The sequence below is a fragment of the Penicillium samsonianum genome, assembly GCF_028829775.1.
Source record: "Penicillium samsonianum strain IBT 33392 chromosome Unknown utg000001l_segment0_segment0, whole genome shotgun sequence".
NCBI lineage: Eukaryota > Fungi > Ascomycota > Eurotiomycetes > Eurotiales > Aspergillaceae > Penicillium > Penicillium samsonianum.
In genome coordinates this window covers 2,485,857-2,510,496 of record NW_026643259.1, presented here as the reverse complement: position 1 = coordinate 2,510,496, position 24,640 = coordinate 2,485,857, and the positions used below count along the sequence as shown (strand labels likewise).

Below are 24,640 nucleotides of genomic sequence, written 5' to 3'. Positions count from 1 at the left end.
GAAATCTGAAAGAAAATAAGCTGAGCTACGATCAAATGCGTTCATGAATTCCGCATGGGTGACGGCACCCCTACTGCCGCCTGTGACCGCCTATATGGGGGCTCGTGCGTCAAAAAAAAGTTGCATAGATTATTCGCTGCATAAGGCCTGATTCGTTGTCACTTTGCTTGCACCCTTGATCTTCTGCAGCTTCCAGATTGTGAAGTTCATTTAACACTCGTCAACATGTCTGCCATCGGTTCCTTGATTTTCTGCACAGATTGCGGTAATCTCCTACGAGAATCTACCGGCAATGCGGATGCGATTCTGCACTGTGATGTCTGCGGCACTCGGAATAAAGGTGGGTGAATAAAAACCTTTTGTCGTTTTTGCCAGGCTGCTAGGTGATTCATTGCTAACTACTATTTGCAGATACAATCCCTCAAACAACCGTGTCCGAGTCCAAGCCCTCCGCATTCCCCTCAGCACTGAGAGCCAAACGATCGGCAGTCCAGACCCTGTCAGCAGAGGACCGGAAGACTGAGGCTATCATCGATCGTACATGCAACGACTGCGGGAGGAAGCAGATGTTCTACACTACAGTGCAACTGCGCAGTGCCGATGAAGGAAGTACCGTGTTCTACAGATGTGTCTGCGGTTTCAAGTATGCCCACCCCTCAAAAGCATGCCCAACAAATACTGATTATTTTGACAGGGAAACCTCCAACAATTAATCTTGGAAACACCGATATTGTACAAAAGATGTGGGGAAAGTCTATTTTTGGAGAAAGGCTGTATAACTAGCGGGATAAGAGTATTAAAATCACGACCGTCACGAGACAATTTTCTTTTTTTGCAGGACATCCATCATGCAGCAACGGGTGCAGCACTATCTGGGATCAGCGCATATTGGGTTTCGCCATTCTTCTCAAACTCTGCCATGTCAAGAGCAACAATGACACTGTCCCTGACCACCTGATCGGGGTCATTCAAGAATTTCTTCAAGGTCTCCTCCACACCCTCCTCCTCGCCCAGGCTGCCAAGGGCCTCCGCCGCTTCGTGTCGCACCATTCCTACTTCAGACAGGTCACTCAGCGAGGCTGTGAGACTAGGGATTGAGGCAGGGTGGCAGAGTTGTCCGAACACAAAGGCAACCTCATGACGGAAGAGAGCAGAGGGGTCTTTGAGGCCCTTGGCCAGCGCATTGACGGCATCAACTGCTGTGGGAAGATCTGGGGGCGAGGCAAGGTCGCGCAGACCGAACATTGCACGGTATCTTTGAAACAAAGGGAGCTTTGTGTCAAGCAGTGTCTTTTCCAGGTCAGGAATGCAGGGTTCGGCGCTGGCCTCTAGGGGCATGGGTGGAGCAGGGTCGATAGAGGTGAAATCACTGTAAATCAAAAGATCTCAATGTCAACATTTCTCTTCATGGTATATAATCTCCCGCAGATCGTACCTAGGCTTCAATTTCTCGGCCTTGCGCTCTTCTGAGTTCTCCCACAGGATTCGGTCGACAGCAATGTCGCAAGTCTCCCGAATAATATCCAGTTCCTTTGTATCATCCCTCAATTTCTTGAGGATGTCCAAGCTATCGGCGTATCCAAGAGCGCCCAGCGCCTCGGCAGCCTCATGGCGACACATCGCATCCTCCTCGGCATCCTTCACCACATGTTGCAGGTATGCGACAGATTCGAAGTTTTTGGTTTGGCCGAGGCAGTAGGCAAGCTCATGCTTGAGCAGAGCTGAGGGTGACGCGAAACCTGCGGCGATCGCTTCGATGGCGGGGAGGGTCTGGTCTGTGGTGGGTTGTAGGCAGGCCAGGTGCTTAAGGGAGAAAAGAGCGCGGAAGCGGCGAGCAAGCGGCTCAGATTCTGAGACTAAAACCTTGCGGAGAGTAGGAACGGTTTTATCTGTTTCGGAGGCCATTTTGAGGGGTGTAGTCCGACGGGGAGTATAGAGGTGGAAAAGAAAAGTTGTTAATCTTTTTGATCTTATCAATTTTTAGAGTGGGGGGTGGGGCCCATTCAGACTTTCGCTGCGCATGGGTTTTTGCTCGTACGTTATTGTCTTGAATGCTTCCGGTGTAAGCCTAAGCCATAATTTATTGCTAATTGCGTTAAACTGCCCAGGTATCCTTACCGTTTATAATCATGTATTGTTGTAGATTTAAGGATTGAGTATGCGGGATCTAGGAGGTGGGAGCGCTGATCTTAAGGATATATATAATTTTTTCCTTGCTGGCTGTACAGATCTTCCACATGTAAATTCCATTGAGATCCTTGAGCATTGAAACAAGAATTTACCGAAGAACTAAATAAATATTCTCACACTTCCTATATACATATCGCAAGACATCTACTACCGGAATAAAAGCTTGAATGGCTCAATTCGAAGCACCACAGAACTAAAGCTAGCCCTTACTTTATAACCATTAGGATATTCTTGCTCGTATGCCCTATTATCACGCAGTGACCCCGATGGCTGTATGATGCTATATATATAGAAAGCGCGTCGGCATCCAAGCACAGCTGTTTTGGGGAATACCGGACAGTTGGAGCTACAAGCATTTTGACAGACTTTCCTAGGCAACCTTTTTCAAAGCCATAAAATAAAACTAAAAACCAAGCCAGCCAAGTAATGATCTTGTACTATGTAGACCCTCATCTACGCTCAGTTCACAGTACAATGCTACTGGCCTGGGAACCGATTTCTTGACTGAAAACCCTATATTGTACATCGAGGAACCTCCACTCTAGTTCTATACTCCCACGGACTTGAGTTGTTGGTATTTCAATAAAGTTTAAGATGCTGTATCGCTGGTATTATGAGCATACAGTTAGCAAAGAGGGCCGTGATGCCGGTTAGTTATATCCAAGACGGACATGTTGATTTGAACATTAAATTTTACAAAAGCGACACGAGGGATATACATGTGCAGACGTTTCAAAAAAAAAAAGAAAATTAATATGTCACCACACAGAAGCAGAATTGATATCGTTCCCTTCCTTTACCTCCTGGTAGTTGAAGGGGAGCTGACTGGTAGCTGTTAACCCTAACTAATGACATCTAGAGATGACCTATATTAGAATGCGATATATCGAAGTGCTTGAAATTTAGTTCGAGTGGTAAACTGGTAAATATGTACATAATACAGCGCGAAGTCAAATCATTTGGTCTTGATATGTCTGAGCTTCTTGGGCTCGTGAACGAAGTTGTTGGCGTAGGACTTGGGCACGAAGCGGCGCTCGTTCGGTTCCTGGACGAAGTATTCGTAGCCCTGCTTCTGGGCAAAAGCGATTGCGTCTTCCTTCGACTTGAACGTCAGGTTGGTGCCTTGCATGCTATCGGCAGACGACTGCCAGCCCATGAGCGAGTTCTCCCAACGGTGACCCCGCTGCAAGATATCCCAATCCATGCGCCAGTGGTGCTGGTGCCAGGTACCGGACTGTGTTGCGGCCTTGGTAGGGCGGTAGATACTGTGGGAGTCATGGGTTAGTGTGCGGGAGCTAGGCGATACGGCTCGAAATTTGTATAACGTACCGGACATTGCGGGCCTGGAGATCGGTAGGGGCTCCAGAGAGAACGGCCGCAGGAAGAGTGTCGCCAGGCTCGCTACCATCCATCACGCGCTTGGGCACAGGGGAAAATTGCCTTAATTGAAGCCAAAGAGTTAGTGAAAAGATCTGCGATGGAACTAAAGGGGAATGTCGTACGAGGTGCCGTGGTCAATGGTGGCCTCATAATCCGGCTGGTGACGGGCCATAGCCTCGGAGGGGGTCTCCTTGGTGATCAAGGAGCTGTCCTTGGGAGGCGTGGTGGGAGCATCCGAGGTGCTGGTCTTCACGGAAGGATCGCCCTTGGGGGCCTTGAAAGAGACGAAACGGGCGTTAACAGGCGCAGAAAATCGGCTGACCCGAAGGCTAGCAGCACCCCCAATTCTGAACAGTGACATTGTGTCTTTTTGGATGCGGGGAATGGTCGTTGCCAGTGAGGACTCCCTTCAAGTGTGGTTTGGTTGCGAATTACAGGCAGGTCACGACACCACCGAATCGGGTTTAGCCGGGCTTGGCAAGCCGAACACCCGCAGGGCTCGGTTTGTTCCTCCTTCCTCCTCCATCAGCTTTCTTTGGTTCACTTGCGCTGCGAATCAACGTAAGTCCACGTCTCTACCACCCTGCAAATGCTCATTGAGAGCCGCTCTATTCAGTGCGACCAATTTCTGACCCCCTTCAGCCTAGACAAGATGAGCTACATTGCCCGCCGAGGTCTCTCGACCTTGATCCCCCCCCAAGGTAAGAGCACCCCCATTCATGACTACTCATAGTCATTCGATCATTCGACTCCTCAAATGATGCTAATTGTTCCTCCAGGTCGCCTCCCCTAACGTGAGTTATCCACGCGCTGCCACCTTCGACTTAATGCATCCCTTCCACACCCGTCCCGCCCCGAAGCCGTTTTTCGTGAAGCCCGCGATTTGATCAAAATGCCGCTTTTCTTTCGCCTTCATAACTGACATATTCTCAATCAAGGCCATCGGTGCCGCCCAGGATGCCGCCCGCATGGAGCGTGTTGTGACCTTCTACGCTGGCCTTCCCCGTGGCCCTGCCGCTGCTGTCAAGCCTACCGGCCTCATCGGTCGCTACCAGGCCCGCTACTTCAACGGCAAGAACGCCTCCGGTGTTCGTACGTATTTATCATTTGTCCCCTTGTATTGATATAAGTACTGATTTTGATGCAGCCCTTATCCACGCTATTGGCGGTATCCTGATCCTGGGTTACAGCATGGAATATTACTTCCACCTGCGTATGTATTCTCCAGCTATCAAACTGCTTATATACCCTCTTTATAGTTGGAACATCACTGACTTGATGTTTTTGACTAGGTCACCACAAGAACCACCCCCACTAAGCTTTCCCTTTCCATCGAATGGGTGGAGGATTGATGTATGTACTGGATCCTCTGTCCTAGTGCAAGGGAAGGATGTGGTTTTAGCGAGAACTTTGGAATCTCACTGTGTTTCAATATTCAGATTTACTATCCTTTGTCATTTTGTCGTAGTTGCCGTAGATTTGGAAGTATACATATTACGTAGAAGTTTGAGTGACGGGCTCTTTCCATAGTTTTTCATCGCATGCAAACTTTACACCAGATATTAAGAAATCCCTGGGAATTTACCACTTGCAAGCAACGTCAGTATCCAACAAGATTACCGTTTAAACTGAACAAAACGTCAAAAAACTAGGGCTTTCGAAGAAGATCCAAGGCGTGTGGGCAGACCTCACAACTTTTGTACGGGCCACGCTAAACCGAAAACAGCGACCCTCAGCTTCAACCCGAGTTGACACTTGAATCTCGTATCATCCCTCCCTATCTTTGTATCATCAACCGTCCTTACGCATACTCCCTCCCTCTTTGCCCTAATCCCTTTCTGGGACCTCTTGGGCTGCGGATTTCCCAAGACACACGCGCCTATCGATTCCGCGATCGTGCTCTCCACACCAAGCCCAACCTGACACCGGGCTTTCTCATCAACATCCCAGAGAGTTGGCCGATATTATCTCTGGTTGTGATATCCCATATATTCAGGGTGCAACCAGTCAAGGAACCAGTGCAACTGTGGCGATCCTTGGTATCTGACGATAGGTATGTCTTCTTGGGAATCTGGCATGTTCGATCTGCAGATGCCTATTACGTCCCCGGACCTATTTCCCCACTGTCAGGGCACTTGGCTTACCTGGTCGCAATTATTGTATGGAACAGAATCGAGTATTGTTATGGCAGAGCAGAGCAACCGCGATGTGGTAGATCAGACCCTGTCGGGCGGCGAGCCTTCGCCTTCCGACGTTCCTGCGAGCACCAACGACAATCTATCTGCTGGAGGGGACGCAGGGAAGACCGAACATATCGCAATGACTACCGCTACATCGAAAAACTCAAACTTGAATGATCAGAAAAACCATGAGACAACGAACACTCTTGATTTACAGGGAGAAAAAGCCGCCGGCGACAAGGACGCTGGAGGCTCGACGACGGTGAGCATCGCTTCTGGATGCGCTCCAAAGCACTTGCTAATATGGGCGTAGGATACTTCTAAACAAGGCGCCGGAGTTGTTGCGACTCGAGTTCTTGAACTTAATGGACTGGCCTCGGCATCGGACGGCGGAGAGGATACAGCATCACAAGGTGGCTCGGAGTCGGATGCGAGCCGGCCAGATAGCAGGAACCAGACTCACAGTGGCTCAGTCAAAAAGCCAGCAGGATTCAAGCCAGTTTCATTTGCCAAGTTTTCGGTAAACAAGGTCCCGGGGGCTCCAACACCACCTAAGGTGCCTGAGAAAGGTATGTTCTTTGTCAAACACTTCCCATAGTTGGTTCTAACTTGCTCAGCGCCAACCTCTACCACAACACTTGGTACCCCACAGCCAAGCTCCCGACCGCGCTTGGTTGCGAAGACTACACTCGGCATGCGTGATTCATTTTCGAAGACTGGAGCAGGCGGAGGCAAGCCTGGTGGATCAGGGCCTGATCCAAATCAAGTGTGGAATAAGAACCGACGTATGTATTGGTCATGCGATGCAGTGGAATCATTTGAACTGACATTGATATCCGTGCAGCTGTTGTGCCCGCTCCTCCGAAACACTTGACCGATGAAGAACTGAAACAACAGTACGGAATTCATATGACTTCTCGTATTCAAGAAGATGGGGCTGTTAGCTCTGAAGCAAAGTGGGCGGATATTGATGACGATGAAGATGATTGGGCCCCTGAGACAATTGAGTGGACAGATGGAACTAAGGTCAATCTCACTCAACCTCACACTGAACCCCCGCTGGCTCCCACCCATCGGGAACCCAAAGAGCTACCACCCGTAGAGCCAAGCATCGTGAAGGAGCCTGTCAAGGTTGCGCCGAAGCCAGCTGTATCAATGGGGTCCCGTGCTATGGTACTCAAAGTTGGAGCGAACGCTGAAAGGCAAGCGAGAACTGCGAGTGCTTCTTCTAACGGCACAAATGACAAAGTTCCATCTAGCTCCACAAGCCCAGCACCGCCATCCAAGTCTCCTTGGGCCGCTCTGCCTCCTGTCGAAAGAGTGTCACCAGTCAATGCCCCGGTTCAGCCTCACCAACACCGCATGCCCATGAGATACCCCCAGAGAGATGATGGCCATCATGCCCCAATGGCAATGCCACCCAAGGAGATTGCAGCGGATGATTTCAACCGTGCATGGAAAGATCAGTCAGATTTGCCTCAGCTTTTCAATCCTCGATCTTCCCAGTACGAGCCGGTGGGCGAAACCAGGAGAGGATCTTGGCGTCATGACCAACACCCCCGTGCTCCTGCGGTTTTGCAGAGGCCAAACGATCACCCAAGTGGACCGGCAGAGCCATCTGCTGCATTCCAGACACACAGGTCTAGCCATCAGGACGGTATGGGCTGGGGTGGTCGTCGTCGCACATCATCAAACGTGAGCGGAGGAAGTGGAGGATTTGGCCGTAGGATGTCAGTTGGCCGATTTGATGCCCCTCCGAGATACAATGATGCTCGAAGAGGTTCCCAAGTGAACGGGCCGGGTGATTCAGCAATAGTGGGTCACGAGCAGCACCATGGCAAAGACGAAATTGCTCCGTCTGGTCCAAATGGTACAGCACGTCCAGCTGTTGATGTAGGTATGTCTACTGTGGAAACACAGACAGCGGTTCCTCAAGTTCCGCAAGAACCTCAGGAGGACCCTGTTGCTCTGCAAGAGCGTATTATGAAGGAGAAACGTCTAGAGGCGAGGCAACGAAGAATTGAGCAGGAGGAGAAAGAGGAAGCGGCTAAAAAGGAGAGGATTAGGCAACGTCTCGCGGCCATGGGTCCTGCGCCAGAGAAGAAAGCTCCCGAATCGCGCAACCCCCCTCTCTTCAACCTCAACCCCAACCTCACTCTCATCCTCACCCTCTTCATCCTCCCCAAACCCCTTCTCAACTTCCTATTCAACCCATCCACTCTATTTCTTCCCCGCCCAAGCCTCCTGTCCCAGAACCCAATCGGGAACCAAAACAGTATGGTATGATGAAAGTGCATCATCCCGACTCTGTCAAGAAACTCGTTGGTGCGCATGACCGGACGTCTGAGAGCAAACATCTCAACCGACGTGTCTCATCACCCCACCAAGAAACCCACCGTGACTCTGCACCTGCATCTGCCTCCCACTTCAAAACTGAACCTCACTCACCTGTCCAGAGCAAGGCAACTGATCCAAAGCTCGACGAGCACGGTACTCAGTGGCAAGGCAATTTGACTTCTACTTCACCGTGGTCTCATCCCAATATTGCTGTGCCCACTACATCCGCCAAAAATCTATGGAAACCATTTGGAAGTGACCGCACTCCAACCCTCGGTAACGGCATCTTTGACCAACCTCTGGGTACTTTTGCATCACGTGAAAACCCTCTAGGCCAACTCGGCTTGGAATCGTCAAATATGCCTACTCCTCCCAAGTTCTCTGCTCCTAAGGAGCCAACTGATTCTTTGCCGTCACCTGAGGCACGTCACCCCTCATTTGAATCCCTCAACCCAATCGGACGCCCCAGCCCAATCGGACCGCCGAGCACACGGAATGCTCGTGCCATTAACGAGTGGAATAACTTCCACGAGAATGCCTTGGAGAAGGAATCTCAGAACGCTAAGGAATTCCTGAAGCGACTTAATGACAGACAGAAGGGAGCCCCAGGCCCGCCACCTGCGCCTGTGGTTTTCACTGAAACCTGGAAAAAGACTCGTGCCACCGAGGACGGCCGACGAGTCGTCACCCGGGTCACCGAAAGGGTCATCAACAACGACGAAGACATCGCCAAGGCCAAGGCGGCCGCGAACCAGCAACCTAACCCTCTTACGAGTCTCGATACTCCTATGGATGGCCTCAACGTGTCTGACATCGGTGTTCGTCCAGCTGGCAATGTTTCTACTCGGAGCTCTCGATTCTTCCCCTCGGCATCTGAACAGTCGAAGCGCCAGGTCGCCGAGAAGGAGCGCAGCAGTCCTTCGCCTCCTCCTCCCGAGGAAGTTAGCCACCCTGCCTATTACGGAGACGCGAAGAACCCCCACGTTAATCTTCCGGCCCCTAAGCCTCCCAAGCCCGTTGTGAAGCTCCCTCCTAAGGCCATTGGTGCCCCGGCGCCCCCGCCAACATTTGCTTCTATGGCAGCTGCGCCACCGCGTAACGCGGTGCCTCCTTCTTCCACTGCGCTGTCGTGGCAGGACAAGATTAACGGTCTCTTCGGAAAGACCACTCCTACGCAGAAGAAGAGTGCCTTGGCTGTGGCATCAGCCACCAAGGAGCCTCTTCCTGTCCTTGCTGCCGCCGTCTCCGTCTCTATTCCCCAGACCAAGATTGGTTCCCAGACTGGCGATGGCGATTTCGCCGTTCGACAAGTCAATGAACAAGATGAGATGTTTGAAGACCGCGAACCCGGCTCTTTGCCTGCCGTCCGTGTGCCAAATATGGCGCCCCAAAATTCTTGGAGTGCAACTCGTCCATCAGAGCGATCCCGTGGCAAGAACTTCAAGCCGGTGCAAGCGCAGAGCATTCAGCCGTTCCTGGTTGGACACAATGATCGCGATAATCATGGCAATACTCGTGCTTCGATTTTGCTTCCAGGTGGCTCCGAACCCAAAACTGTTCTCATTCAACGCAAGGCTGGTCCGACTCGAGGCCGCAATACCAATACCAATGTCAGACCTCGCAAGGGAATCAACAACAAGTCTGGCGAAGTTTCTGGGGGAGGCAATAAGAAGCCTACCTCTAACACCGTCCCACGACAGCCACCCCGTCAGCGGTCGGGCTGGAGCCCAGAACCCCCTACTTCTCGTTAAGAAGTTTCGGTCTTGCAAGCATATGGTTTATCTCAAAGCGTTTTCGGTATTTTCTTTCTGGTTCCTCTTGCCTGGGAGGCGAGAACTTGGGGTCATTCTCGCCAACTCCTAATCAACATCTGTTTCCGACTCTTGTGACTTTTGTTGCCATTGCTCACTTCGTTGCTCTTTCCTGGAGTTGGGCCCACAATTCAGATCCTTCCTCCACCCCCTTCACGCATTCGCGTTTCTCATGTACTTGTGATTTTCGATTTCTCGCCTATTGTGTCTCCTCCCCCGACCCATTCAGGACTGTGGCCTTTCTTTTGGCTTTTTATGTGTGGATGACCATGGTCTCCCGATTCAAAGTCCTGTTTGCGCGATCATTGCCCGAGTGGTGCATGCTTGTTCCGACCTAGCAGTATCACATTGCCCCGTGTTGCTGAGTATTCAGTCAAATTCGCACCGATACTTACCAAGAGAATTCCATTATTACACAATTCCATGTTCTTTTTCTAGTGTAAACGTAACCTCCAGCTCTCAAGATAGCTAAAGAGGGTTGGCCTGCTGCTGTGTATCTCCATCTCCCAAACATGTATTCTCCGTCTACTACTTTCACAGATTGCTCAATCTCAAGCAAATCTATCCAGGAAGCGACAGCGTTGTCCATATCAAACTTTCACCCGTCAACTCCTCCGTCGAACCTCAACCATCTGCTCTCTAACAAGATGTTACGATCTCAGCCCGAGGATTTCATGGAAACTGCCCAACTGAAGGCGATGAGTCAGATCACGACCAAGAGCTCAACAAATGATTTGTTAAGGCCATGGGCTAACTGTATATTGGATTACAGGGGGGAAAAGCACGCATTCGAGACCATGACGAGAACCTGCGACCTGAACACGCCCCAGAGCCTGCATTTCGGCTGTTCTATTCCTTCGAACTCTCCGGCCCATAACACCGAATTACCATACCCATGAAGCCGTCGGACTCTTGGCTTGTACCACGCCCTTTACCGACTTCGGAAACAAATCCACCGAACTCGAGAGGCAGGTGTCGTCTGTTTAGAGCGAACCTGTAGCCCGACTACAATCAATGGCAGGGAGGGTCTTTGGACTCGCTGTCAAGCATTGCTGGCTATGGACATATCTATGGGGACAGCACCACCATATTCAAAGCCGCTGGACTGGCAAGAGCCACCGGGAGTTATGGAGCTTTCTTTGGGCGTTGGAGGGAAAGATTTATGCTATAGCTAAGATGGGATACTCGGCCTTGCTACGGGACTATCGCGGGATTTTCGGCGGTGATATGTAGTATCGCATGCTTTATACCCGAGCTAAGTATGGAGCTATGGGCTTCTTTGGTCGTAGGGTGTGGTCTTAAGCGTTCGGCGTCTTATTGGGCTGTTTTATATGGCTTGGATCGCATACTTAATGTGTAGTTGAGACGGATATGCAGGTAGAACTGGGAGCTCTTTTTATTTTATCGGAATTTAGGTAGATAATTTGCATGTTGTCAGTCTTATATCACGATGGCTTTACTCGACTCACATGGTCACATCGATAGAAGAGACAGAAAAGGTCATCGTCTATGACGATATGATTTTCCGAGTAATGAAATGCTTTTAATAAAAAAAAGGCTCAGAAGCACAAGTAGAAGATAGTCAAATAATGTACACAAGTGGTAGGTATCAACCGAGGAAAGCCCTTATAAGGCTCAAGATAAACGCCCCGTCCCTCGAATACGCCGCCGAGATCAACCGTAATGTCATAACAACTGAATCAACACAGACATGGTGGCATCTGTGATACCACAAGTCCGAAGGTTACCTATCGTGTCGACGTCCATAACGCCCCCAAAACCAAGCCCGAACATCCGTTAGATAACCACGCATATTTAAAAACTCGTAGCAAATTGAACAAAAAGAAAAGTGAGCAGAAAACCTCCCCTTACCAGTTCCAGGTCCGGCTGGAAGCAGCAAAGACAGGAGGTTTCCACTGGAGACGGGCAGGATCGATTTTGCGCGCGCCCTTGACCTCCTCCTTCTTGAGACGCTTTTCGTGCTCCTCCACGACGTGGTCCGTGAGAACAATGACCCAATTACCCTTCTGCAAAGAGAGTTAGTAAATCACACGGTATTGTATGGGCTGCAGTGCAGTGCACACGCGGGAAATTAGACTTACATGGTATCGGAGCATGTTGAATACAACCAGGGTCTCGTGAACATCCTTCTCAGTCATGGAAGTGAGCACCGCGAGCTCGTTCTCGCTCATAGCTTCTCGATTAGGCTCGATCAGCAACTCCACTAGCGTCTCGCGCCAGTACTGTCGATAACCGAGTAGACCCAGATCACTGAGTGGCTTCTCAGGGGAGCCGAGCTTGCCTTCGCGCTTGCTGAGCTCGTAGCTGAACGAGATGAGGAGACGGCCGAAACCGCGGCGCTGGTATTGCGGCAAAGTCATAATACATGCTAGGTTATACCCTTCCGCAGAGTCCTTCTCCTTGGAGAAGTAGCCGACGAAATGGCAGCCGGTCTCGTCGCGCGTGGTCATGCAGTAGAACAGGAACGGGTCGACGTCGTAGTAAAGCGTCTTGTGGTCGAGGAAGAGCTTACTCAGGAGACACAGGTTCCGGCACCAGGTGCGCTGGCGACGGCCGTCGACTTCAAAGAAGGAGATATAGTCGTCGCGGTAGATCTCGTTACCGGGAGGGTGGGTCAAGGTGCATTTTGCGCGATGACGCTCAAAGGCACGCTTGTTGTCGAAGTAGCTGAGACAGAACTCGTCGATGTAGACCAGGTCAACGTCCGAGAAGGAATCCGGGTATGGTGAGAAGTACCATGGCTCGACGTCGTACTTGCCCATCTGGAGACGGGTCAAGTTTCGCACGCGATGAATCTCCGTCGGGTTCTGTGTCATACTACCACCTGTGCGGAGGCGCTCGATTTCCTCCCCACGTGTAATCACCTCGCCTGTTGTCGTTTTGACTTGATCTTCTTTTAGCGATTTGCTTTCCGCTGCAGCGTCTGCCATCTCGAAGTCTTCTGACTCGGTGGCCTTCGGCGTGCCGACTGTTGACACGGCCTCAGATGGGAACAGCGAGGTGTCTCCTCCAGGTGTCTCGACACCGAAGTTTTCTTTCCCTCCAGCCTTCGAGGGCCGTGACAACTTGCCAACATTCACGTTCTTGCCGCCCAGGATATCGGGTGTTTGTGACAAATCGCGGCTGTCAGCTCGGGCACGCTTATTCACACCCACATTCTTGCTGGGCGCCGCTTTGCTGGCAGCAGCGGTCTTCTTCTTATCAGTCTTCTCTGGCTGGGGCCATTCAACTTCTTGGGAGAGATCGATGCGAGAAGACGCAACCCATTCTGGAAAAAGAAGTCAGATAAAGTTCAATGTGAACCAATGCACTCGTTGGGTGAGAACTTACCATCAAGACGCTTGTTGAAATCGACATAGTGTACACTGGGATCTATATCAGCACCAATTCAAAAAGCACAGACATGATATGAACAAAGGCAAACATACTAAAAGGAAGGGCCATCCTTCCGCTGTCTAATCGACAGAATCTCAGCTTTTCGTAGTTCTCCATCCTATACAGAATAGTCAGTATCAAAGCCAACATTGGGGGTTGGCCACGCTGATTGACAATCACGTGATATGACATGACCGCCAAAATCTGCGACCACAGGGTCAAAACGAACCTTTTGCACCATGGCCTTCACACCGATTCTATGAGGCCAGTTAGCATTTGCGACCGATAAAAGTGGACCTAAAAAGCCTAAGGCTAATTATTCCAGACATAAAAAGCGACATACCTGATGGTGTTGAGTGTGGCGAACCCCTTGTCAACGGGGTCGGGCGTCCCCGTCATCTCCCCATGGGAATCTCGGACGCCCATCTTGTTGGACTGGCAGTAGGGACTGAAGCAATATCAGAGATGGGAATGATGGAATCGAGCAGATACTGTGGTCATTTGGTGATGGGGAAATGATGCGGGAAAGGGAGCAAACTGGGAGGTTATTATGTAAGCTGTTCCGCATCGGGGTCCCGAATCTATACAGAACTTGATATACATTTTCGTGCCGAAGATTCAAAGAGTATATTACAAGACGGAAGGTAAACGTTTTCATTGCTTGAACAAATCCAAATGATAAATGCCATAAACACCGTCTCCTGTTTTCGGGATTTGCATCCCCTTCCATGTTGCCATGCCATGATCTTGTAGATAAAATACAAAGCCCAAACCAACGCCAAGCGCCTTGCAATGAATCAGAGACGAAGAATAGTCGAGAAAGAAGCCATATGTCTTAGCTAAAAGGCTATATATGTCTTCCTCATGACGCTTCAAACTTCCGTTTGACACCATTCGCATTCGCGGACGGTGGCATAGCTTGGGCTCTCCTTTTTTCTCCTCGTCCCCGGCAGCCATGCTGTGCTGGCGCTGCTTCCAAGCTGTTTTGATGATGGGAGCAAGGCGGATGAGATCGTCTTCGGTGACGCGGTCCTCGATACTTTCAAGAACCTTTTCAACAGTGGAGATGTGGTTTGCATCGTTCTTGTCATCACGAATACGATGGAAGCGCCAGCGTCCTTCCGTATCTTTGGCACACTCAACGATAGTGTCATCAAGAGGAACGCGCAGGGCTTTGAGATCTTCCCACTCCTTCGGCTCAAGGAACATCTCTCCAAAAAGACGGTACTCGCCAGCATTGAGCATGACGAACAGGTGGCAAGTCGGGATAGCGTCGTAGTCCACGTAGGGCTGGGTGATACCCTCAGCCTCGTCCTCAGTATCTGGCTCGAGCGTGGGAAACTCAAGACGCATACGGAAATCAACGGTGTTCTCTTGGGGCGGCTTCCATTTGAGGATGTGCTCGTCGGTGCCGATGCGGTACGGAGTACTGCGGCAAGTAAAGATGAGACCGTCATTACCATGAATGCGCTTGACCTTGGGGATAATTTCGCGGAACATCATCTCAATACCGTAACTGAATTGCGTCGATTTGTCCTCGACTGCGAAGGGGCGGTGGTTTTTCTCCTCGGGGAATTTGCGGTACATGGCATTGTATGGCCGGAGCACCTTTTCCTTGAAATACGCCAGCCGCTTGTCCAGGGTACGGTGCATCAAGCTTTGTCCGTCCAGCACCAGACAGTCGAAGACCAGATATTTCAACTGCGTGGTTCCATCCTCGTAGGTGTCATTGACAAGCTCGCCGTCAACCAGGGTGTCGACGTGGTATCCCTGGAAACTTTCGTCGTTCGGCAGGGGGAAGTGCAGGCCAGGTACGTAACGGTAGTCGTTCTTGCGATCGATCAGGTAGTGAATCTCCGGCATGTCGGAGTCTGGATCTCCGCGCGCAAAGTACATCAGGCAGCGGATGCCGTCGGTCTTTTCGCAGACAAAGTAGTCCTCCCGCTGCAGCTCGCCGAGGTGCCGCGACGAGAAGCTGACCGGTTGTGCTCCAGGGAAGTTGAGGTTGTTGCGCCCGAGGAGTTTGGCGACTTCGCGGCGAAACTGATCAGCTAGGTCATGGTCGGCTTTGATGCCTATCGCGTCTAGATCGGGGACAGCGTGGCTCATTGTGAAGGATCGAAGGTTCGGAGGGGCTAGGTTTATAGTATAAGAAGCTCAAGAATGAGTCTGGAAGTCTCCGACTTCTCTCAAGAGTTGAGAGGGGGGTAGAGCTCCGATCAATAAGACTCGGAAAGCTTGATGGTGGAGTGATAGCAAATGCGAAGGGCGCTCGCCCGCAATCGCGACAATATAAACCAGACGCTTTTCAGCTGCAGGTGGCTTTGAAGAGAATGAATAAAGAGGATCACCCAAGGGTCATACTAATATGGCTCGCTTTGCTCATGCTGCCAGGTTTCAAAGACAATGCATGATCGGCGAACGGAACGAGCTGAAAGATTCTGATGCCTCAGGCATGGATCACGTAATCTGAATAGCTTCACTGCCTGGGCTATAGAGCTAGGTGATCCTGCGAAGCGCATTCATTGGAGTGTCCTACACGACTACAGATGGTATATATGCTTACAGGTATATCAAACAGAACTCAATAAGGTAGAAAGTATTCAATTGCAACCACTTTCGAAACTTCAAATGTACATATCACGCCAGCCGGGGTATCATATCGTCACCTTTCAAAGCAGACAGAACCAGCCTGTACCCATGGCCTATCCAGGGAAATCGAAGAACGAAAAAGATGCGAAGAAATCGAAGAAGAATGGTGCGATGGTCAATAGTCCTCCTGCACCGATGAACGCCAGCATCCAGTATCCAGTACAGGCAGTAAAAGCTCAAACCCAACCGCAAACGAAAAGAGTCGTCATAAATCATCGCATGATATGCGGAGTCGACTGACATTGCCAATCAAGAGCCAGCAGTGACCGGAGTTGTGCGGTTACCTGGAACAGCGGATCTCTTGCCTAGATCCATTCCACCAGCGGAGACATCAGCCTCTCCATTGGCGTCAACAGACGAGCTTGAGTCCAAATCGGCTGCGACAGTCGAGAAAAGAATGCCACCGAAAAGGGGTTGGCTATCGTCGTTGGAGAAAAGTCCACCGCCGTTCCGAACTCCCATGGCATGCGACATCTGCTCCTTGATACGGACGTATCGGTACTTCGACTTGGTGGTGATGATGGGGTGGCGAACAAGAGGCTGGGGCGCAGAACGGGCAATGGCGGCCATGACGGCGTCTCTTTCTTCGTCTGAATCAATAGGACCGGTGTTCTCGATATCTTCCTGCAAAGGAGCGTTGGCATCGATAGCAGCCTCTGTAGTTGGAACGGGTTAGTCATCTCGTGATCTATAGTGAGCACGAACAAAATAATAGTAGACTTACTCTGCTGGCGAGCCTGGTTCTTCTTCTGATACTGCTGGAGAAGCATATCATACGGCAGTGTCCGGCCAGGAACCGAGCGCTTGGCACCCATTGAATGGCTCTTGCAGGTCAAGGAACGAGCGCACTGCGCGCCGTTGGGAAGAGTAACACCACACTGTTTCTCGACATCGACAGGGCCCTTCGGCTTGGCGGTCTTTTGCTTGAGCTCGTCCTTCTTCTTCTTTTTCTTTGACTCCTTGCCATCGTCCTCATCGGCCTTGCGCTTCTTGCCCTTCTTGTTGCCGTCCTCAGTGCCCTTGGTAGCGCTCTTCTTGGCACTCTTCTGGCCCATGTTGGGATTGTCTCCGTCGGCTTTGTCGGGCCCGTCATCGTCTCTATCGTCGCCGGCCTTCAGGCGATTGGCCGCGTCGCGGGCTTCCTTCTTCTTGCGCGCCTTCTCCTGCTTGGCCTTCAAGCAGCCGCGGACATGATCCGCTGCAGTTTGCTTGAGAGTGGGCCGCTTGCAATGCTTGCAGATTACAGTTTCGAGGAGGTCATCTTCGCGCGGCTTGCCGGTCGGGAACACGGCGACGACTTTGCTGTCGAGGATGGGGAGGGGAGAGGCGGTAGGTGAGGTATCGATGGGACCATCTTTGGCCTCTATGTGTTTGTTAGTATCATCAATGCCCGTGGAAACATGTCTGGGGAGCTGTACCATCTGCCTTCTTCTTGGTGGACGCTTTGGACGTCTTCTTAACCTTGATCTTGCCGGGTTTGGTATCCTTGTCCGTGAAGCTGTACCCGGACGCATCAACCAGACTTCCCCGTCCTGTCAACAAACATAGAGTTAGCTCAGACCAATCATAGATTTTAGATGCGCCGAGCTTGATGTCAAAGTATCCCAGGTGTTTTGCGCTTTTGACAGGAACCAGGTATTGCGTACCTTGACCGGGGCCACCATTGTTCGCCATGGTGAGCGCAAACTGATAGAGTACCGAGAGACAGAACGCTTTCTTGTCACTCGGAAAGCCTTTGAAATGGCGTGGGGGGTGGTTATCAAGGAATGAGTTCAGTCTCCGGAGGAGTCAAGGTCGGGTTGGGGCTCCGCATTAGGATCAGTCACGTGCCATATATTGATCTATTGAATAGGCATTTTTGCCTCTATTGTGCTTTGAGCGCAACATTTTCAGTTTATTGTTGAGAATGGCTAATGAGTGGAGGTATTGATGTTCTTTCAACCAATCTCTTAATATAGTACATTGTTAGTCAATCAGATCAATCAGGCATCGATTCTTTCTAGGCAAATCAGTACCTGCCAAGCTTCAGGCTCTAAAAAGCGCATAATTAGTTGTAGTCTAAACAAAAATTATAATACAATATCGTGTACATGTTAGAAAAAAAGGATCATGAATAATTTGAAAAGCAAAGGGCACTGTTTGTGCCGCCAAAGCCAAAGCTGTTTGTCAAGGCAACATCAATCTGTCGTGACTGGGGAACTTTCGGCGCATAGTTGCAATTAAACCCATCAGCCAAGCGGTCGAGATTGATAGTAGGTGGCATAGTATTCTGTTCCTTGTTAGCACAAACCCTGGCACAATATTTCCAGTGCACAGCAGCAACTCACCTCATGGATTGCAAGTACACTGAACAAAGCTTCTATAGCACCGGCACCTCCAAGCAGATGACCGAGGGCACCCTTTGTGCTGCTAACGTTCACATCAGCAGCCTTATCTTTGCCATCAGGGCCAAGCAGAAGCGCCTTGATAGCAGCATTCTCAGCAGCATCGCCGACAATGGTCGAAGTTGCATGTGCATTGATATAGTCAACCGCAGCAGGGCGTAACTGGGCTTGCTTAAGCGCCTTTTTCATAGCCATAAACGCGCCTTCCCCATTTACCTTGGGCGATGTCATGTGGTATGCGTCGCTAGAGCAGCCATATCCTCTGAGTTCTGCATAGATCCGCGCCCCTCTTGCGAGAGCATGCTCTAGCTCCTATATTCAGACATCAGTATCAGGTTGTAGTGTGTAGATAAGAGGCAAAACACTAACCTCAAGAACCATTACAGCTGCGCCTTCGCCAACCACAAAGCCTGCACGGTCGGCATCGAACGGGCGTGACGCCTTCTCTGGAGTGTCGTTGAATCCCGTCGCTAGACTTCTTGCACGCGCAAAACCGCCAATGGCCAAAGGATGGATACAGGACTCGGCACCACCAGCGACCATGACATCGGCATCACCGCAGGCAATAAATCGAGCTGCATCACCAATGGAATGGGCACCAGTCGTGCAGGCCGTTGTTGCAGAATGGGTCGGGCCCATGAAGCCGTACTTCATGGAAATATGCCCAGCGCCAAGGTTGATCAGCAGCTTCGGCACGAACAGCGGATTGATCTTCTTGTAGCCCTGTGCAACAAGTTAATTATAGGCTTCCCTATATCACGTACGATAGAAGAACCTCACCCCCTTTTCGTAGGCAACAACCGTGTTGTAGATTTCATCAAAGTTTCCAATGCCTGATCCCAGGCAGACTCCCTATAAAAATGGTTAGTATAGCCGTCAAACTAGGGCATATTCCCACACATACCGTCGCCTCCCTCTGCTCAAAAGGCTCGGGCTTCCAATCTGCGTCTTGAAGCGCCTCTTCCGCCGCTACCATGGCATACTGCGCAAACTTGGCCATCTTCCGCTCTTCCTATCCATCCCCAAAGTGTCAGCATTGCAAATAAAACACGCATCACAATGTGAGGGTAGTTGGGGGAAAAAACTTACACCCCGATCCAACCATTCCGAGGCAGTCCACCCCCCATTCTCACGACTGCCCTGTGGCACAACAGCAGCAACCTGACAGGGCTGCTCAGCATAGCGCTCATCGCGATCTTTCACATTAACAACGCCGCAATGGCCATCTAGCAAGCGTTTCCATGTACGCCGAATTCCTGTAGCCAAGCACGGTGTTAGTCACGCATTCACATATTCCAAACACCAAAGTACGATCAAAGACGTATAGTAAAACCCAGTACGTAAATAGCGGGTATTGTCTCCTATCTCAAGGTGTCCCGCACTGGTCCGTATGCCCTCCGTCATTGGTTGTCACAACCTTCCCTTTCCGGAGTGGGAAGTGGGGAATGTAGAGGGAGCTCAAAAGCCCAGATTCCGGGGATATCGGATATCACGTATGAGCCCCCGGATAATCAGAGATGGGTAGAGTGTGCTCGCAGGGGATTGCCTTGCTGACAGACGGAATTGGGGAATTGCGGAATAGCGTAATTGCATGCATCGATAACATGCCAAGGTGATCTCCAAGGACGACCTTGGAGCTATCAATGCCAACAGAACAACAAAAACAACCAAAAAAAGGAAGTAACTCACCTACACCAAGCGGTGTCACCGCCCCAAGACCAGTTACAACAACTCGTCGCATTGCATCGTCGATATCCTTGTATCAAAGCTATCGGAGGTAGTTGTCAAAAGAAAGAAAACGGAAAAGCGGGCCAAAGCCAAGAAGGGAAAGTCTGCACGATCGGGACAACCCTATCTGTTCGTCTTTCCCTTTACAACACTGCTGCTTCAGGAAACTTAACGAGACAGAGACATGTAGAGAAATAAATATCCTCATTTCCAACTTCCCTTTTACTTCATCCCAATTACTCCAGCCATGCCTGCTTGGAAAACCTTCCTTACACTGGCTTTGGCCGGTTCCGCGGCCTCCTGCGCGCACCACGATAACGGCGAGGTAGTGCCCGAACATGAGCGAGCGGAATTACTCAAGAAGTGGGATCAGGAGGTATGATGACACTATGATACTACAATATCCAAGAAATGAGGCCCGAACAATTCCTAATATGTAACTATCCAGTGGTCCTTCTCCGGCATTGCCAGCTTCGCCCACCTGAAGCCGGTCAAGTGTCTTATCGAGCCCGATGAGCACTACGACATTGCCATTATCGGCGCGCCATTTGATACAGCTGTCAGCTACCGACCAGGTACGAAAGCAACCCTTCCCAATTCCCATCACCCACTACCGACACAGCATACAAACCAAACCCATGAAACGCAATACTAACAAAACCCCGCAGGAGCCCGCTTCGGCCCACGCGCAATCCGCGCCGCGAGCGCGCGCCAAATGGCCGCAACAAGCTACAACACACGCGCGGGACTGAACCCATACCAATCGTGGGCTAAGATCACCGACTGCGGTGACATCCCTATCACACCGTTCGACAACGGGCTCGCCGAGCGGCAGATGTACGAAGCGTTCCTTGAGCTAGGGTCCCGCCGGATCGTGAACAAGGCACCGAAGGCGAACGGGATCGGCGCCAAGCACCCCAAGCTCGTAACGCTTGGTGGAGACCACAGTGTTGCGCTGCCCGCGCTGCGGGCTCTGTACCAGATCTACCAGAAGCCGATCACAGTCGTTCACTTCGATGCCCATCTCGATACATGGAATCCTGTTCGGTACAGCGCGTACTGGCAGTCCGAGCAGACGCAGTTTAACCACGGGTCGTTTTTCCACAAGGCTAGTCGGGAGGGACTGATTTGTAATTCTACGTCTGCACATGCGGGACTGCGGACTCGGCTTACTGGTGTTGATGCGGGGGATTATACGAATCCCGGGCCTGAGCAGGGATTTATTCGGATTCATGCGGATGATATTGATGAGCTTGGGCCCATGGGTGTTGTTGAGACGATTCTTGCTCGTACCGGGATTGATCCTGAGCAGCCTGTTTATCTTTCTGTTGATATTGATGTTTTGGATCCGTCGACGGCGCCGGGGACGGGGACGCCTGAGCCTGGTGGTTGGACTACGCGGGAGTTTATTCGGATTCTGCGTGGGTTGGAGAAGTTGAATATTGTCGGCGCGGATATTGTGGAGGTTTCGCCGGCTTATGATAATAAGGGGGAGACTACTGCTCTTGCGGCGGCGCAGGTTGCTTTTGAGATTATTACTAGTCTTGTTAAGTCTGGTGTTGATGAGGAGCTTGGTGGGTGGTATGGGTGGATGGAGCAGGAGGGAGCTCAGGAGAAGAAGGAGGGTAAGGATGAGCTTTGAGTTTGGACATTTTAGATCTACGAGATGCATGTGGAACGAAGTGAAGAATGAATGACATACTTTCTTGAATGATCTCTTGTTTCCTATCTAGATATAAACTGGAGTGATGTCATGGCACCGTAGAGCCTATGTGAGCTCATTTAGCCTATGATATCAGTGACTCGGACCTCGGGAGGTAATCTTGGAAATAAAATATCAAAATGCTACAAGCTGAGTAGCGGATATACACTTTACGCCCAAAAATCTTCGTAGAACTGGTTGAATGGGAGTCTGCGACTTTCTAAGACCCAGAAATAACGTTGCTCTTCAGTGAGACATAACTCGAAAGACTGCAAGAGAACGCAGAAAGAACATGAAAGGAGATGCTTGTATCAAGAGCACGCGCATAGAGAGTAATGGCGATAGTAGATCAGATTGGAATAAACGGCGAAATCACAGAGGCAAAAAAAAAGACGCAGAGAAGAAGCCGGATCTGCAAGAGAAGGGTACAGCAAGCTCAAATTCATAGCCCGGGGGGTTGGTCGCAAAGCTGGGGGTACATAAATAGCACGTCAAGGAGAAAAAAGACTGGGGATATGGGACAACAGTGACGGAAACCATGCAGCCAAAAGACGATGCCCTGACGTCCAACGCCGAGAGAGACGATCGAAGAGGTGCAAGCGCCGGGTGCGGAGAGGGTGATATGTAGGATGTGGGAGTGTAGCCGACGCGACAAAAGGGGAGAAGAAGGTCAAAATTGCTGTCGCTGTAGTTCGTAAAGAGGAGGAATGAGGGTAGAGGATCGGGGGAAGTGAAAGGCGAGAAGAGACGAGTACCAACAGTAACTCGAGACCAGGTCGTTGAAGACGACAGATAGACGCAGCCAGGCGAAGCAAGAAGAAAAGAAGCAGAGATAGAGAGCCAAAAAAGACACGGCAAATTAGAGAGGCTAGATCTCGAACCGGGATATGCGAACAGAGACAAAATAAGAGAAAAGGAGATCAAGAAAAAGCACAGAAGCCATTTTCAACTGGAAAACGTAGATATGGAACGCTTCAGATAGCATCGCTAGCCATAATACAAGACCACACTCCCCCCCCTTTTTTTTTGTCGCTGAATTTGGATATCCCAGAAAAACCAAACCAGACGAGCCAGAAATATTTGCCGCCCAATAGAACGTGAAAAGAGTAGAAAAAGAGAAATAAACAGGTTCATTCCATCGTAGCTGCTTCGAGGCGCGCGTCAACCAGGCATCAACCGAAGTGCAACATTATCCGTCGCACTCGGACCAACCCGTTGCGATAAATCCGTGAGGGGTAAGTTCACAGCAAGCGGCAGCCCCTTGACTTCTTCTTGGGCGCGGGCTCGAGTGCCGCAACAATAGCCTAGAAAGTAGAAAAGAAACGGGGGTCAGTGGCGGTGTGGAGATATCGGGCAGCAAAAAATGGAAGAATCGGTGTACCTCGTCAAAGACATCCTTCAGCTTATACTGTGTCAGGGCGGAACACTCCACGTATTTAACAGCGCCAAGTTCCTTAGCCATCCGGTCACCGTCTTCCTTGCGGATGGGGGACATCTTCTGGCGGGCGAGCTTATCCCGGACACCGGCGTCGTCGCGCAAATCGGTCTGGGTGCCGACGATCAGGCAGGGAACACCGGGGCAGTGATGGTGGACTTCCGGGAACCACTTTTCGCGGACGTTCTCGAATGAGGCGGGTGAGGTGACGGAGAAGCAGACCAAGAACACGTCAGTCTGCGGGTAAGAGAGCGGGCGCAGGCGGTCGTAATCCTCTTGGCCGGCGGTATCGAACAGTCCAAGGGTGTAGGGCTCATCGCCGATCCTGAATTTGGAGAGCGATCGGTTAGAAGTGTTTCTTTGAGGCTGGACTGACGTATAATATTTTTTTTCATGAAAGAGGGGGTTCGAAGGATGACTTACATCACGGTCACGGCGTAGTTGTCAAAGACGGTGGGGACATATTCCGAAGGGAACTTGTTCGTTGTGTATGAGATGAGCAGACAGGTCTTTCCTACTGCACCGTCCCCCACCACGACACATCTGGGTTGGGGTTAGCCATGAGATCTTGGGGGGGTTTTTCGCCTCGGCAAGGAGGGGATAGTGAAGCGAAATGGAATAGCGTACTTGATGGTAGCGACGACCATTTTGAATTAATGAGTATTGATGTAAGAGTGTTAGGGGAGAAGAGTGTGGAAGACAAAAAGGGAGGAAGAAGCTGTGGTCTGGATTGAATGGGGCAACCCGCAGAGTATGGAGTCTAGACACGGTGCTAGTCTCGATACACGGTCTGTACAGCTCTCGCTTGATTAACAGCCTATGGTATTTATTAAAGTATTAGGGGGATATTTTAGATATAAAATATGGATCTTTTATATTTCTACGGAGTACAATTTTATATGATCTAATATCCATGGATTAATATGATATTTCCTGTGTCATTCATTACTGTGCCAAGAGAACGGTACCAGTATCTCATCTCCCTCATCTCCCCCTCGACTCCTATAAATACTATAAATATCAACGGCCAGCCGCTGTCGGCTAAGCGCTGTGATCCATTATTTTCTATTCTCTAGACTCGAATTTGAGGCTTCTAGGGGGACCACAGCTTAAATAGAACCCAACATATCTACGTAAGTACTAAACACCTATAACTAACCCTAATAATACCAAGTATAGCCTTGGAAGTCTCCTAAGATAAGCCCGGTCTTATAAACCACCCTCGAGGAACAAAATGAGAGGTTCCTCCGGAGTATTTACCCTTACCCCCTTTTTCCTTCGAGTCAACTCTTTTTCTTTCACCTTTTTCCCGTGACACAAAAGAAACCAAGAAAAGAAAAAAAAAAGCAAAGTTAATAAAAAAAGATCCCCAATTTCAATCCCGTTTCACCATTCACGGGTTCCCGGTCTGCCGTCTCCCCCTCGGCCCTAAATCTCCCCTTTTG

At 50.5% G+C, this 24,640-nt stretch overlaps 11 protein-coding genes across 11 annotated transcripts; 4 read left to right on the top strand and 7 right to left on the bottom strand.

Annotated features, from left to right (window-relative positions):
- Positions 1 to 225: 225 nt before the first annotated feature.
- On the top strand, positions 226 to 713 carry N7471_000971 (DNA-directed RNA polymerase I core subunit RPA12; the record flags this gene model as incomplete). Its single annotated transcript, XM_057273692.1, has 3 exons — positions 226 to 340; positions 412 to 643; positions 695 to 713. 3 exons carry the CDS (start codon positions 226 to 228, stop codon positions 711 to 713), a joined length of 366 nt encoding a protein of 121 aa, XP_057141871.1.
- A 133-nt stretch (positions 714 to 846) lies between these two features.
- N7471_000970 (deoxyhypusine monooxygenase) lies at positions 847 to 1,905 on the bottom strand (the record flags this gene model as incomplete). Its single annotated transcript, XM_057273691.1, has 2 exons — positions 847 to 1,369; positions 1,436 to 1,905. The coding sequence occupies 2 exons, from the start codon at positions 1,903 to 1,905 to the stop codon at positions 847 to 849; spliced, it is 993 nt and encodes a 330-aa protein (XP_057141870.1).
- A 1,240-nt stretch (positions 1,906 to 3,145) lies between these two features.
- N7471_000969 (ETC complex I subunit) lies at positions 3,146 to 3,931 on the bottom strand (the record flags this gene model as incomplete). The annotated part of the gene is made up of 3 exons (XM_057273690.1): positions 3,146 to 3,455; positions 3,520 to 3,630; positions 3,693 to 3,931. 3 exons carry the CDS (start codon positions 3,929 to 3,931, stop codon positions 3,146 to 3,148), a joined length of 660 nt encoding a protein of 219 aa, XP_057141869.1.
- A 22-nt stretch (positions 3,932 to 3,953) lies between these two features.
- N7471_000968 (F1F0 ATP synthase subunit f) lies at positions 3,954 to 4,888 on the top strand (the record flags this gene model as incomplete). Its single annotated transcript, XM_057273689.1, has 6 exons — positions 3,954 to 3,988; positions 4,053 to 4,131; positions 4,350 to 4,364; positions 4,509 to 4,662; positions 4,718 to 4,783; positions 4,863 to 4,888. 6 exons carry the CDS (start codon positions 3,954 to 3,956, stop codon positions 4,886 to 4,888), a joined length of 375 nt encoding a protein of 124 aa, XP_057141868.1.
- Positions 4,889 to 5,754: 866 nt separating this feature from the next.
- N7471_000967 (uncharacterized protein) lies at positions 5,755 to 9,838 on the top strand (the record flags this gene model as incomplete). The annotated part of the gene is made up of 5 exons (XM_057273688.1): positions 5,755 to 6,012; positions 6,064 to 6,319; positions 6,368 to 6,535; positions 6,595 to 8,030; positions 8,207 to 9,838. 5 exons carry the CDS (start codon positions 5,755 to 5,757, stop codon positions 9,836 to 9,838), a joined length of 3,750 nt encoding a protein of 1,249 aa, XP_057141867.1.
- Positions 9,839 to 11,458: 1,620 nt separating this feature from the next.
- N7471_000966 (NuA4 histone acetyltransferase complex catalytic subunit ESA1) lies at positions 11,459 to 13,720 on the bottom strand (the record flags this gene model as incomplete). The annotated part of the gene is made up of 6 exons (XM_057273687.1): positions 11,459 to 11,925; positions 12,001 to 13,187; positions 13,250 to 13,284; positions 13,348 to 13,412; positions 13,524 to 13,551; positions 13,638 to 13,720. 6 exons carry the CDS (start codon positions 13,718 to 13,720, stop codon positions 11,767 to 11,769), a joined length of 1,557 nt encoding a protein of 518 aa, XP_057141866.1. The 3' UTR covers positions 11,459 to 11,766.
- A 228-nt stretch (positions 13,721 to 13,948) lies between these two features.
- On the bottom strand, positions 13,949 to 15,403 carry N7471_000965 (mRNA guanylyltransferase; the record flags this gene model as incomplete). Its single annotated transcript, XM_057273686.1, has 1 exon — positions 13,949 to 15,403. The coding sequence occupies one exon, from the start codon at positions 15,401 to 15,403 to the stop codon at positions 13,949 to 13,951; it is 1,455 nt and encodes a 484-aa protein (XP_057141865.1).
- A 792-nt stretch (positions 15,404 to 16,195) lies between these two features.
- N7471_000964 (deubiquitination module subunit SGF73) lies at positions 16,196 to 17,620 on the bottom strand (the record flags this gene model as incomplete). The annotated part of the gene is made up of 3 exons (XM_057273685.1): positions 16,196 to 16,602; positions 16,671 to 17,309; positions 17,365 to 17,620. 3 exons carry the CDS (start codon positions 17,618 to 17,620, stop codon positions 16,196 to 16,198), a joined length of 1,302 nt encoding a protein of 433 aa, XP_057141864.1.
- Positions 17,621 to 18,053: 433 nt separating this feature from the next.
- On the bottom strand, positions 18,054 to 20,071 carry N7471_000963 (putative beta-ketoacyl synthase (Cem1); the record flags this gene model as incomplete). Its single annotated transcript, XM_057273684.1, has 7 exons — positions 18,054 to 18,215; positions 18,274 to 18,642; positions 18,700 to 19,053; positions 19,111 to 19,182; positions 19,235 to 19,342; positions 19,420 to 19,586; positions 20,020 to 20,071. The coding sequence occupies 7 exons, from the start codon at positions 20,069 to 20,071 to the stop codon at positions 18,054 to 18,056; spliced, it is 1,284 nt and encodes a 427-aa protein (XP_057141863.1).
- A 234-nt stretch (positions 20,072 to 20,305) lies between these two features.
- N7471_000962 (agmatinase) lies at positions 20,306 to 21,700 on the top strand (the record flags this gene model as incomplete). Its single annotated transcript, XM_057273683.1, has 3 exons — positions 20,306 to 20,434; positions 20,507 to 20,633; positions 20,727 to 21,700. The coding sequence occupies 3 exons, from the start codon at positions 20,306 to 20,308 to the stop codon at positions 21,698 to 21,700; spliced, it is 1,230 nt and encodes a 409-aa protein (XP_057141862.1).
- A 442-nt stretch (positions 21,701 to 22,142) lies between these two features.
- cdc42 (Rho family GTPase CDC42) lies at positions 22,143 to 23,900 on the bottom strand. Its single transcript, XM_057273682.1, has 4 exons — positions 23,823 to 23,900; positions 23,619 to 23,738; positions 23,142 to 23,520; positions 22,143 to 23,064 (listed from the first exon to the last, which is right to left on the bottom strand). Exons 1-4 carry the CDS (start codon positions 23,840 to 23,842, stop codon positions 23,002 to 23,004), a joined length of 582 nt encoding a protein of 193 aa, XP_057141861.1. The 5' UTR covers positions 23,843 to 23,900; the 3' UTR covers positions 22,143 to 23,001.
- Positions 23,901 to 24,640: the final 740 nt, after the last annotated feature.